The sequence below is a fragment of the Populus euphratica genome, unplaced genomic scaffold, assembly GCF_000495115.2.
Source record: "Populus euphratica unplaced genomic scaffold, PopEup_1.0 scaffold93.1, whole genome shotgun sequence".
NCBI lineage: Eukaryota > Viridiplantae > Streptophyta > Magnoliopsida > Malpighiales > Salicaceae > Populus > Populus euphratica.
Window position 1 is genome coordinate 538,691 of NW_011499873.1, and position 13,559 is coordinate 552,249.

Below are 13,559 nucleotides of genomic sequence, written 5' to 3' on the forward strand. Positions count from 1 at the left end.
CATCCAGATTCAAGGAGTAGCTAGTTATTACACAAGCTTTCGATACTAAGCCTGTATAATATCCACTCCGCCTTAGCGGCGTGTGCTTTTAATTTGTTAATACATTGTGCTTCTCTCTCCTAGACATTCCAACGCAGTAATAAACAAAAATATCATATGTAATAAAATTTATTAACAGAGTATGAGCAACCAAGCATAGAGAATGTAAGTCCAGCAAAGATTGAATGATTATATTTCTACTACCAATAATCGTTGATGGTATATGCTTACAGTTGTCAATAACATGTTAAAAAATAGAAGGAAAAACATGGCAAACCCTATCCTCATGTGGGAGTCAATGATGATTATGACTCATGAATAGTAATTGCCCACTTTATGTTAGATTTTCTTTGTTAATTCTAATTTACAGTCTGTACAGAAATTTACACAAGCCTCGATCCTGCGTAGAAAATGAAGCAGGTTTCTCTTCACTCTTCATTTTGAGCTTCAAAGGGCCTTCTGATCTAGCCTCTCGTTCCAGTTTAGGCAGCGGACCAAGCTGTGAAACCAATCGCCTGTTTGATCAGATTTGTTGACTGTTGGAAGCGGGTGCTGGCTCATAGATATCCGGACTGAATCCCCTCTTGAGAGCTGCTGCCTCCTCTTCCCATCAAAAGAAACCCATGCATTACTTCGAGCATCCTCTGGAATCTGTTTGGTCAGCAATTATGAATCCTCTAGCTGAAGAATATAACAGAAAGACATATAATTGCAAAATATGAGCCTTTAATTTACCTTTAATTCAAGTCTCGCAGAATCTGGAAGTATGACTGGCCTAAATGAGAGAGAATGCGGGCAGATAGGGGTAAACAGCATGCAAGGAACATTTGGATGCACCTGATCCAGTATACACATCATTACACAGATGATGATGCCAATTGAAAGTGACCAGAAATAGCAATAACCACAGGGAATATATTTAGACCACGTTTGTATCAAAGGTTCTGAGGGAAGGGAGAGGAATAAGTCCTCAATCTTGTTTGCTAATTTTTTTTGCAAGGGAAAAATGGATTGATTGATGGAGGATTGAGATTTTCCATAAAATCGTGTTATGGATTAAAAAAATGGGTGGAAGAAGAAGATGGATAAATATCGCAAAATCCAACTATCATACAGCATGCTTCAGTCAGATTTCTCAAATATATTCTCTAGCAATTCTTAAGAATACCCTGACACATTCATACAACCCCCAAAAATCACATCGAGGCTTGAAAACCTAAAATAATGTAAGAATTCTCATCTAAGAGTAGATAACTATCTGGATGCTAAACAATACGAAATGCAAGCGACACTCAAAAGGACAATTTACCATGGAACCTCCAGCAGATGTGGAATAAGCAGTACTTCCTGTAGGTGTGGCCACTATGACTCCATCACCTTGCACCTAGAAGAAAAGGTATTCATTAAAATAAGTGCAGATATATCATTCAAGATATTAAATTTTTTTTGTATGCCATGTATATGTTTAAACGTTCAGAATGTGAAATGTTCATTGCTGTTGAGAAAAACAATACAACTTAATATGTTCTAGGGGCCAAGATAGGTAGGTTTTGCCCCTTGAGCAATAATTGAGGGCAGAACACAAGAAAGTGAGTTTGTGTCATTAAGGCATGATATTGCCCAATTCACCTTGGTTATAAGTCGGTCATGCTCATAGCATTCAATCTTAGAAAGATATGGGTTAGAACCCCGATCAACAACCACCTCATTTAAGACATCAAAAACTTTCCCGGGCACTGCTTTACCATTGCGAAAGATTTCACACCGGAGGCGCATTCTAAGAGTTATATAAACACCGTCCAAGGTCTTATTCCCATGAATAACTTGTCTCAAGTCCTGCCTGTAGTCTTCAAACTATATTAAAAAGAAAGAACAAAAAGACAGCAGTCAAGTAAATGGTTGCTTATGAGAGCATCAAAACACCATTAACAATACACGAGTCACATCAAACTTACATAATGGGAAGTCAGAAATCCAAGAGATCCAAGATTAAAGGACACAACAGGTGGAAACGCCCCTCGAAATAAATTTGATGCGTGTAATATAACCCCATCTCCTCCCAAGCAAGCCACGAAATCAACCATCTCATGAAGATCACTGCATCAAGAAATGCATATACAACCAAAGAGGCATTTAGAACATTTAAATATACATCAATGTCATTGTTTGTTTTGATCTCAATTCCCAACTTTCAGTACCTAGTATCTTGACTATAAAAGGTCTGAACAAATCCAAACCCTGGAATTCTAGCAAATATGTCATGAACGTCAGGTTCAACAAGAACATTCATTTTCTCTTGATGGTACAAGAAGGAGGCAACCTGCACATTGGACAGGAAAGCCAGTTAGAATTACTACACATGAATAAAATGATTTCAGTGGTACTTGTAACCACAAAAGTTATGAAAATATTTTCTAGAGTTAATCCCTGCATCAATTTTCCATTCTCATTTCTCAGCACCCATTTGGCCCTGTAGGACCCGTAAACTGTTTCCCCTATGGGTGTCCCTCTGCATTCATGTTCAACCAGGCAGCGATAGGACAGGATGGATACTGATTTCCTTCAACATTTCCCAAGCATTGAGTTATGAACTCAATGGACAATGCTTGTCTTAAAGAAGACGTAACACAAAGCAATCAAAGGTGATGGAGAGAACAGATTAATCCAAGCAACAGGGCTTCATTTGTGTTCTTATGTTCTCATAATTTTGGCGAATGTAATCTCTAAGGCTTTATTTCAAAGAAATTTGACTCTAGAATACCCAGGAGCAGGTGCAAGCACTCACAAAAAAAAAAATTATCCAAACCAATTCTGATAATAAATTTTTAAAAATTTTGGAGAATCGGTGATTCAGACCTGAAATTTATTTGGGGTTATTCAGATAAAACAGAAAAATTCAGGTCACCCGAATTATATGTTTTGTTTATTTATATGGTTATTTATTTTTAAAATTTTAAAATTAATGGGCTGTAATTTTCCTTGAACATTATTTTCGTAATCAAAACTTTTATTGGACCTAATTTCATGTAGTTAATTGAAAAATTTTGAGGAATCTTGGGTAAAAAAATTAATTGGGTGGTGAATAAAACATTTGGATAATTTGGGAGACCTGAATTACGTGAATTGTTTGATGGGGTAAAAACATTCAGGTAAAAGGAAAAAAAATTCTGGTGATTACTCAAAATGGAAATTCTTTACTCGAATTACACGAATGCTCACCAGTCACCACTACTGACCAGGAGACACTTGAATTTGGATGGATGAGACTGCAACTGCTTATGTTGATTCTCTCCATTCCACAGTGGAAATTTTCCAAATTTAGAATGAGAATTAAGAAAAACCAATGTGAAATTTACTGGATGAAAATTCAAGTAAAATCTTGATTTATTTTTATTACTATTCAAATCCTTTGATCCCAAGAAATTTTATATGCATGCAAGATTAAACAATGACTTTCTACCAGCTATTCCAGAGTCAAAGGTTAAACCATCAGATTCAACACAAAATAAAACTTGGAACAATATCTATACAATCATGGTTTCATAAATCACTAGAGTAACAAGAAGGCAATTTTCAGGGAATTTGGCATAAATTAAGGATATTTTTTCGCGCGCATACACAGAGAGAGATTAAACACAAAATAAAACTTGGAACAATATCTACACACCACCATGGTTTCATAAATCACTAGAGTGACAAGAAGGCAATTTTCAGCATGCGCGCGCACACACACAAATCACTAGAGTAACAAGAAGGCAATTTTCAGGGGATTTGGCATAAATTAAGGATATTTTTTAACAGTACCTCTTTTGCTTCTTCCAAGAGTTCTTGCCCCAGCTTCTTCAACAGTAGTACTGTCTTTGGCATGGATTTCCACATAAGCATCTGTTGCTGGGTGCTAGGATGAGTGAAGGCCAGGGAAGATTCTGTAACCTGCTCTCTGGTGCAGGAGAATCCATCTGTCCGCACAAGAAACATCTCTGCTTTCCTTCTTGACTGCACCCTTACAACACCAGTTGCAGAAGCACACATGTTTCCTTCAATTGTGCACAAGTCATCATCACTAGAGGATAAGTAAGCAACACCATTGTTTTCACCACCATCCTTGATTGATGCACATGCAAGATGCTCAGTTAAATTCTCAACCACGGTGGTAGAGACATTGTTTCCAGTCATGAAACGCTTCTCCCCTCCACTAAATACACCCATGCCTGAACCAACAGAAGCATCCCTGCTGCCATTCAGATGCTTGTCACTGTCAGCAGGTGAGCTCTGAGGCTTTGAAGATGCCATTTTACCATTGACCAATCCATTGGATCTTTTTGCCTCCACGAACCTTGACTCAGGATCAGTACCATCAACTTTCTGGAATGTCCCAACACTTGCCGTTCTAGAAACATGCAACTTTTCAAACCCTTTCAACTGATAATTAGAGTATGCTGGAGGTTTGAATTTTTTACTTTTGAAAAATTTGGACATCTCTGCTTTGGAAAAGAAATTGCAAGGAGGAACCTGAGCCTTCAGAGGGTCAGCTTCCATGGATATGTTTGCAACAGATCCTACCTTGTTTTCTACCGTTTCTAATGGAATAGAATCTTGAACAGAGGCATGGACATTGTATGCCTCATTAATGCTCTGACCATTTTCATCCTTTGGAGAGACAGCTCCATTAGATAATCCATTTGAACCGTGACGTTTATTCAAAGTCTCCGACAGAGATCCATTTTCCTGTCTGGTGTGGGACCCCCCTCCAACGAAGGAAGGTCCCTGCTTTCCTCCCTTTTCATTTGTATCTTGTAGTCCCTTGTCTCTCGGAGTGGTGATCAGAGATGCACTGCGAGTCGTATACTGCCTCCATCTAGAGACCATAGCGGAAGTTCTCCATACTCCTTCCTTGCTGTGGAGATAGATGGGCTTTTTGCTGCTATCTGAAACCAAAGATGCAAACTTTTCAACCTGCTCCATTGAAGGAGCTGTCCTATCTTCAACAGCAATTTTAATGAGTTCAACTTTCCCAGCCGCAATAGCATCATCTACTGCTGCTTTGTAGAAGTTATCCTTAATAATTTCTGCTCTAAGATCTACAATGGTCTTGAATCCTCTCTCCAGCAACCAATTTAAACCTTCCTCTGTTACCTGCCCGCCCCTCCAAAATGCAAACTCGGAATTTCTGGAGATTATGTCTTCTCTAGAATTGGAGAAAGAAACAGCATTCCAATTTGCAAACAGCATATGACAAGGATAATCATCACGACGGGGGAACCCAGAATCATAGCATACATTCTTCAGCCTCTGCAGTTTCCTCCATACATCCAGGCTCCGATCATCGTCAGGTGTCAAAAAGTTTTCAAGAGCAACATGCAAACTCTCACAACACCTTTTCATCTCGCTCCTGAAAATGGCTAGTGGTGGAAGTTTACCCTCCATCGCACTTACTTCTGCAACCCGAAAGGAATTCATGATGGAAGATCTTCCAGAAAGAACATCTTCTCTTCCTTTATTCAAAAGCGAGAGGATGCAGCCAAGCACGGGTACTATTTTATCTTCCAATAATGGCTTTTCCTCTGACGGAAAATCATAAGAAATTTTACACTCCCCAGTCAATGGATTGCATAATGTATCCATCAATGCAGCATGAAGCCGTTCAGCTGCTCTAAATATTCTACAATAAGCCTCGACTTCTGCAATGTCCCCAGGAACTGGACCAATCCAAGGCAACTGTGATAGGTCATGAGACTGGCTGATGTTCTAATTAAAATAAATCTGTGTCAGTCTATACTATAGTTGCCTTTCCTAAATCATTAAATCACCATCTTTATATCAACCATACAGATTAAACAAAAATTAATCAAAAAAAAAGGTGGAAATAATCTAATATACCTGGAAAATGAGAAAAAATGTTCTTGTTGATGCAGATAAATTGATAAAAAGGGAAATACCAACACCTTTTAGGATGTGCATGTAAAAATGCAAGAGGGTGACCACAGGCAGTGAGAAAAGATGATTCTGACAGTAGAAATAGCCACAGAGGGGAGCACAATATTAGTTCCCACTTCTGTTACCCAAACCCATGATCAAGTTTTCAAATTTGATTTTTCTAATCTGGTAGGCTTCCGACAAGAGAAGTGCCCTAGTATAGTATCATGGGGGTGTGACGAGTTAACCAAAGGATCTACTTCTAACTCATTGTACACTTTTGCTATTTCAAGTCTGTAACTATATTTAAAGCCTCGAATGTCTGTTGGAAAGAAGTAAAAACAGATAATCACGTAAGAAGCTCCTCTTTTTAATTGTTTCCGATCAAAATTTTGGCTCTCTCACACACTTTCAAAGACAAATAGCTTAACAACATTATTGTTTCAATCATGATTATACTTAGCAGTATAATTAAGAGTTACTGAATCAAGGTAATTGCAATTCTGAATTCAACAAGCATGCATAAGAAAACTCAGTTCCAACTAGTCAGCAGTTTTCCTTCTGAGAAACTACGTAAACAGACCGCAAAGTGTCAATCAAATTATGAAACTGGATCAAACTAGATAAAAATCTATTAGCTGATCCGAGAGCTTCTTCGATATATGCACCATCAAATCTTTGCATGGAAAAGTTTCCAGGTCCCCTGGTATCAGACAATTATTTTAATTTTGCTCTCAGGAAAATAAGAACAACGAAACTCGTTTCTCTCTGGGACATATAATCGAATAAAATAGACCAAATACACGAAGAGATCGAGAAGAATTCATAAAGTGAGAAAGAGAGTGACCTTAGAGTCCAAACCCAAGTTCACAGAGAAAGACTTGGATAACTCCGCCCTGACGACAAACTTAAGCTTTCTCTTTAACCTCTCCTTTCTTTGCAACTCAAACCCAAAACCCACCAGTTTGGTGTCTGTGTTATTGAGCTTGAAGGAGCACGAACATGACGATAATATCCCGGTGACCGGAGACAACCTATTCATGATGACAGGCACATGGAAGAGACATAGCACCATGTGCGTGAATTTTTGGTTGTTTTTATTTTTTCTGCGGGTCTGTCATCTGTGTATAAAGTGTGTTATTTGATAGTTGAACGTTATTTATTTGAGGATAATAATAATTGAGAATTGAGAAAATGATGGCGTTGGTGTTGTGGATATAAAATGGCCGATCAGAATTCTGACAATTATTAAGATTTTGGAGTGATATTATTGGTTGGGTTCTGGAGTTTGTGGTGACGGAATTTTTGCCTTCTTTATTTCCTCTTCTAGAGTTCTGGTCTTGTCACGTACGGATGCTAGCATTGTCTCTATGTTCTAGCCGAGCTTAATTCCTGAGATTTTTATTTTTCAAAATAATGCTTTCTCAAAATTTATATATAAAAAATAAATAGTAGGTCTATAATATATGTTAGTTGGATTCATTATATCAAATATTATTTAAGAGAATAATTCTAACGTAAAATTAGTTTTACTCATTTTATATATAGATTTCCCAGTCCTTCATGCGTATTATTTTTTTATTGTGTATTTTTTTATTTTTATATTGAGAGTGGATATTGTTTTCAATATTTTTTTTTTATATTGAGAGTGGATATTGTTTTCAGGAAAATAAAGTAATATTAATAATTCATAGATAAAATTAGTCTTGATTGATGAAAATATCTTAGCCATTGAAAATATCTTAAGATAGGATTGAATAAAAGGAATATATATGTCGGTTATAAAGGATAAGTTTGTTTATTTTTATATTTTAAAAAATATAATAGTTTTTTATTTTAAATTAATTTTTTATATATTTTTATATCATTTTAATATACTGGTGTTTAAAAAATAAAATATAAAAAATATTATTTTGATATATTTTTAAATAAAAAATTAAAAAATAATAGCTATTATAATAATTTATCTAGTTAGTTTCACGTGAAAAGGACAAATTTGACCCCACCCCGTCTATCAATTATCCTAATCGAGTCTCTCATCTATTCAGATTTTTATCTATCAATCTTAGATTGTGAGTCGACTCCATTCATCTATTCAGATTTTTATTTCCAGATTGGACACGTCGTTCAAGGAAAGGAGATTATTACAACTCTACCCTGCCGACTTTACCCTTTTGAGCTCAAAGGGAGATCAGATGCTCGCGTGGAATTTCTAGGCATGTAATATCAAAAATCATATTTGCAGACAATTTTAGGTTGGCCTTTCCTTCGAGGACAATCAATTTGGAACGAGGAATATATATATATATATATTTTAGCAGGAATACTGCATGATCAACACCTGGGTTAATTTATATACTTGTGGGGGCACCTTGGTTTTTGTATGTATGTTGATGACGATACGTTATGAGAAACGTGACCGATTATTTTTTTTTATTAACGTGTGTATATAGACCCGTTTACATGTATTTTAATTAATTTTATATATTTTTTAATTAATTTTATAAATTTTAAAATTAATAATTATATAAATTTCAATGATGATCATATTAATAATTATAAAACTCGAATTTCATACTATAAAAAAACAAATTTTTTAACTTCAAGTTTTTACCACTACGTACTGGCCGATTACTTGAATTGAAGCTTCAATGGAGATCCGATGGGGGTACCATCCCTATTTAAAAACGAAAAACCTGGCTGTCGTTTAATTGATTAAGTCCTCTTTCATACTTTTCAAAAACCTATTGTTACATGTTAATGTTCGTTATTGAGATGGGATATCTTGGCCATGTTAATGTTGAGATTGAGATACTGTATGGGTAATATGTGTTTTTAAAAAAATTATTTTTTTTATTTTGTTATAAATTAATATTTTTTATGTGTTAAACTATCTTGATGTATTGATTATAAAAAATAATTTTTTAAAAATTAAAAAATATTATTTTGATGTATTTTAACATAAAAAGCATTTTAAAAAATAAGTACAGTCATACTTTTAAATAGAAAAAACAGCGCATAAATATATAAAAATCATAAAAAATATATATATAAAAAAAAAACTTGTTACATCAATATATACATGGCAATACTTTTTTACATGTATTTTGACTAGATTAATTTAAAAAATATGTATTAAAGCATGAAGAATATTTGGATGACATTATTAAACCAAAAAATATTTGGATAATATTATTAAACATAACCAAATAAATCAATCTCAAAACTTTTTAATTTAGCTACTTGACTAACTCGAATTTCTAATTAAATTATGCAGCAATTAACTTAAATTAAATTAATTAATTTTATGGATTTAAATGTAATTTTAATATCTAGTCAAAACATGAATTACCTTTTAAAAAAGCTTTAGATAATATATTTTAAAAAAAAATATTAAAATAAAAATATATTAGATAAATTTCAGCTCTTTTATGACTTGAGTCATATATTTTATTAAATTTAATAATTTTTTATATACTATTTTTATTTAATTATATAATAAAAAATTAATATATAATGTATCTCATGTTTTTTTTTAAAAAAAAAAACAAGTTTTTTCAGTAAATTTTACTTATCTGAGTCGATCCTTCAGTAAAAATCAACTGTCCATTTTTATTATAAGAGGGGCCTCAAGCCCAAACATAACCTACAAAACCTCAAATCTCCTACACTGTCAAGTTTCTAATAAGCAGCTCCTCAATAAACTTGAAGCCACGTGGGTCTTCCAGCGTTTTCTTCTCTGACAATATATTAGAGTATTTCATGTCTTGAGGTCTAGCACCTCGACAGGGTCACCCAGAGGCCCAATTAAATCAGCGAACGACATATCTCGCAAGTCCACCCTGGCTCGTAAGAGGGCTTTAAGAAATCACTCTGGGCCAGAGAAATGCCTTTAACGGGCTTAGCGTAAAACGAAACCTTTCTACAGCGAGTCCAAGATAAAAACATAAATAAAAAAATAAATCCATATTTTTCCATGCTAAATATCTGGTAAAAAATGATAATGGCAGATCATATTTGACTGCTCTAGATATATTTATTTAATATATTAATATTTTTATAAAAAATAAATTATGTAGTTTATTTTTTAATTAATTTAATATTAATGAAGAGAATCAAGAGGAAAAAATTAAAAATAATTAAAAAACCAAAAATAATATATATATATAGTTAGTTAGTTAGTTAGTTAGTAAACTCGTCAAACCTGTGAATCGGGTTATGTACCCGAATGAGTAGTTAGTTAATTAGTTAGTTAGTAAACTTGTCAAGCCTGTGAATCGGGTTATGTACCCGAATGAGATTTTATTTTATTAAATTATTTTTTTAATTATATAATAACAACAATAGATAATTACAAAATCAAACATCAATCTAGTATCAAAAAAAAAATATTAAACTATAATGAATTTTATAAAAGTTTAATAACGTGATTTTTCTTTTAAATTAATTTTTTTAATACATAAGAAAAAAATAGACTATAAAAAAAAGTCAAGCTCAATTTAAAAAAATACTCCATCAAACCCATAAAACGAGAAAGTCATGGAAGGTTTAAGGATCTATAATTTTAGTAGGGGAAGAATAATATAAATATATAACTAAATTAATTAAAGTTCAAAAATTATAAACTTATAATATAACCCATAAAATTCTATTTTTTTATAATTCATAATTATTTAACCAATCATCCCTAATTTAATTGTGTAATCAATTTTTAATTAATTTTATTACTAAAAATATTCTCCTTACTTATGTAATGATTATTGATAAAATTAATGCTAATTTTATAAGTAAAAAAGACGGAAAGATATACCATAACTATCTTGATCTCTACCAAATTTTTTTTCATTGATGCAATGGCCATTGGTAAAATTAATGCTAATTTCTCATGAAAAAAAAAACTACAAGATATGCAACAATCTTATTTCATCAATTTCTCATAAATGTTTTCCAAGTTACATTTAAAATTCAACTATAACTAAACAAGATAATTAAATCCATTCTAATACTCTACAACACATTCTAAATATACATAATTAATAAAAATTTACTTTAGTTTCAAAAGTTCTCATCCTTGGCCTCGTCTATTTTCATCATAGACATCCAATTTTTCTTCAAAAGTTATTTATAACATATTTCATCTTAAGAACATTATATTTTTATAATTTTATTTTTTTTTCAATTTAAAATTTAAGAATTATAATTCAAAATTTTAAAAATTTACATAAATTTTGTTGACATTTATTTAAACTTTGTATAATCAAGTTTATAACATCTTACCTTATAATAATATGAATTTTAAATGTTAATTCGTCAAAATTTTAACCTCCTTCTTTTTTTTCCTCTTAATGTCATAAATTTCCTTTCTACTCCCTTTCTCTCACTCAATTCTTTCCTTGATTATTGAGATAGATTTATTCAATATTTACTACCTTATTTATTTACTTTAAATCTTATTTCTTCTTACTAAAAAAGCTTTCAACTCCTTTTCTCTTCTAATTCTTTTTCAGAACTAGCAAAAAATTTAAAACGAAAGAAGAAGCTGAATTTCCTATTTTTTCCAATTTATTTATAGAAATACCATTAATGAGTTTATATGTTATTTTTTGTCCTTCAAAATCATGATTGTCCACCAATTTTGATGATTAACTTGATTTAAAATATGTTCTAATCTTTTTTGCCCTTAGTTATCTTTTAGTAATTCAAATTATTAAAATATTCACAAATCAATATAAAAAAGGTTGACACGTGCTATGCACGCATCCGTGTATCATCATCCCTCGCGTGAGGTGTATTCTTATAACTAAAATCTATCAACCGCCTTTTCATATGATGCATCAAGTGATGACACAATTATTGGAGTGGCGTATTTGGTCTGATTGGGGGGGGTTCAGTGATGATGGAAGGTTTTCCTGCTCCTTTTCTTTTTCTTTTTCTTTTTTTCATGTGCCTTAGTATTCTTGTCGAGCCTTAAAAAAATAATCATTTGTGTTCTCTAGTTTGTATTTGTTTTAAATTTGATTCTCATTATTTTGATTTTGATTTTTTTTTATTTTAATGCTTCTTGGAGTTTTTTTTTTGTTTCAGTTTTATTCCTTAATATTTTATTTTTTAATCCAATTTGGTCCTTATTATTTTTATTCTCCACATTATTTTTTTCTTATCCTTTAGGATTTAATTTCATTTCATTTTGTTTCAAATTAAGGTCTTTATTTTTTGTTATTGCTATTTGTTTTGTCCTTTTATTCATTTATTTTGTTTTTCAATTAATTCCTAATTATTTTCTTTTAATTTTTAATTTTTTGTAGATTCTAGTCTTTATTGTTTTTATTTTTTCATTTTTCTATGATTGAGAATTTTGCTTCAGCATTTTTTTTTGTGTTTGTCCTCTACAATCATACAATCATGATTCAATTCACCAGTTTTGATGATTAATTCTATTTAATATATGTTTTTTTTCTTTACCACTTAGTTTTTTGTAATATCAAGTTGACCTTGAGGGATTTCTAGTAATTCATCTCTTTTATGTGTTTTGGTATTTGTGTTAAGCCTTTAAAAGATCAAATGTATTGTATAGCTTGTATTTGTTTTAAAGTTGCTTTTTATTTTTTTGATTTCTTGCATTTTAATTTTAATGCTTCTTAAAGTTTTTTTTTTTATTTCAATTTCATTCATCTGTATTTATTTTATTTAATTTTTTTTATCTAATTTGATCATTATTCTTTTAGTTGCTATTTTTTTTTATCATTTGCATTATTTTTTTTGTCCTTTAAAATTTTATTTTATTTTCAATTTTGCTCCTCATTGCTTTATTTTTATTTTATTTTTTATGATTGAGAATTTTTCTTTGTTATTTGTTTGTGTTTTTCTTCTACAATCACGACCCGATCACCAGTTTTGATGATTAACCGGTCTTAAGTTCATTCTTTTTTATTTTGTTTAAAAAGTGATTTTTATTTTTATTGTTATTATTTGACATTGACTTATTGAATATTGAGATTTGTAACTTATTCTACTTTTCTTTTTGTAAGGTTACCCCTGGATCACATCCTAGGCCGCGAATTATTAAAGTTAAGTTGGGTTAACCTTAGTTTTTTTTTGTTTCATAATCTATTTTTTTTTTATAGGACTTTTATGACTTTTTTAAAGTAACACGAGTGTGTGTCATCTAATTTTTATTTTTATTTTTTATAGGACTTTTCTGACTTTTTTAAAGTAACACGAGTGTGTGTGTGTGTGTCTTTGTTAGATTTACTTCTTTTAGATGGATTTTTTTTATTAGATGAAACTATTTTATTTTATCATTAAATATTAAATTGATCTAGTATTACCTCAGTTTTTTTTTGTGATCTTTGTTATTTCTTACTATTTTAAAAAGAATTTTTTATGATTAAATTAATTTATTTTACCCTTCATCATTGAATTTTTTTTATATTTAGCTTTTCAATTAAGTCTAGGTTTGGAATTTAATGGTTTATGGCTTTGAAAAACTAGCCAAAATTTAGAAGATTTACTCAGTTTTACTTTGTTTTTATCCTTTTTTCTTAGCTTATTTTTTCTAGTTTCATACTTGAATATCTTCTTACCTTTTTTTTTGTGAGATTTTC

At 31.5% G+C, this 13,559-nt stretch overlaps 1 protein-coding gene across 2 annotated transcripts; it reads right to left on the minus strand.

Annotated features, from left to right (window-relative positions):
* Positions 1–205: 205 nt before the first annotated feature.
* NADK2 (NAD kinase 2) lies at positions 206–7,214 on the minus strand. Of its 2 annotated transcripts, none has more exons than XM_011029151.1 (8): positions 6,803–7,214; positions 3,844–5,787; positions 2,238–2,359; positions 1,995–2,136; positions 1,669–1,893; positions 1,349–1,423; positions 775–876; positions 206–690 (listed from the first exon to the last, which is right to left on the minus strand). In XM_011029151.1, the coding sequence occupies exons 1-8, from the start codon at positions 7,028–7,030 to the stop codon at positions 487–489; spliced, it is 3,042 nt and encodes a 1,013-aa protein (XP_011027453.1). In that variant the 5' UTR covers positions 7,031–7,214; the 3' UTR covers positions 206–486. The 2 variants fall into 2 exon arrangements, with proteins under 2 accessions (XP_011027453.1, XP_011027454.1); XM_011029152.1 differs by having other exon boundaries at positions 3,844–5,779; positions 6,803–6,890.
* Between the last annotated feature and the right edge of the window lie 6,345 nt (positions 7,215–13,559).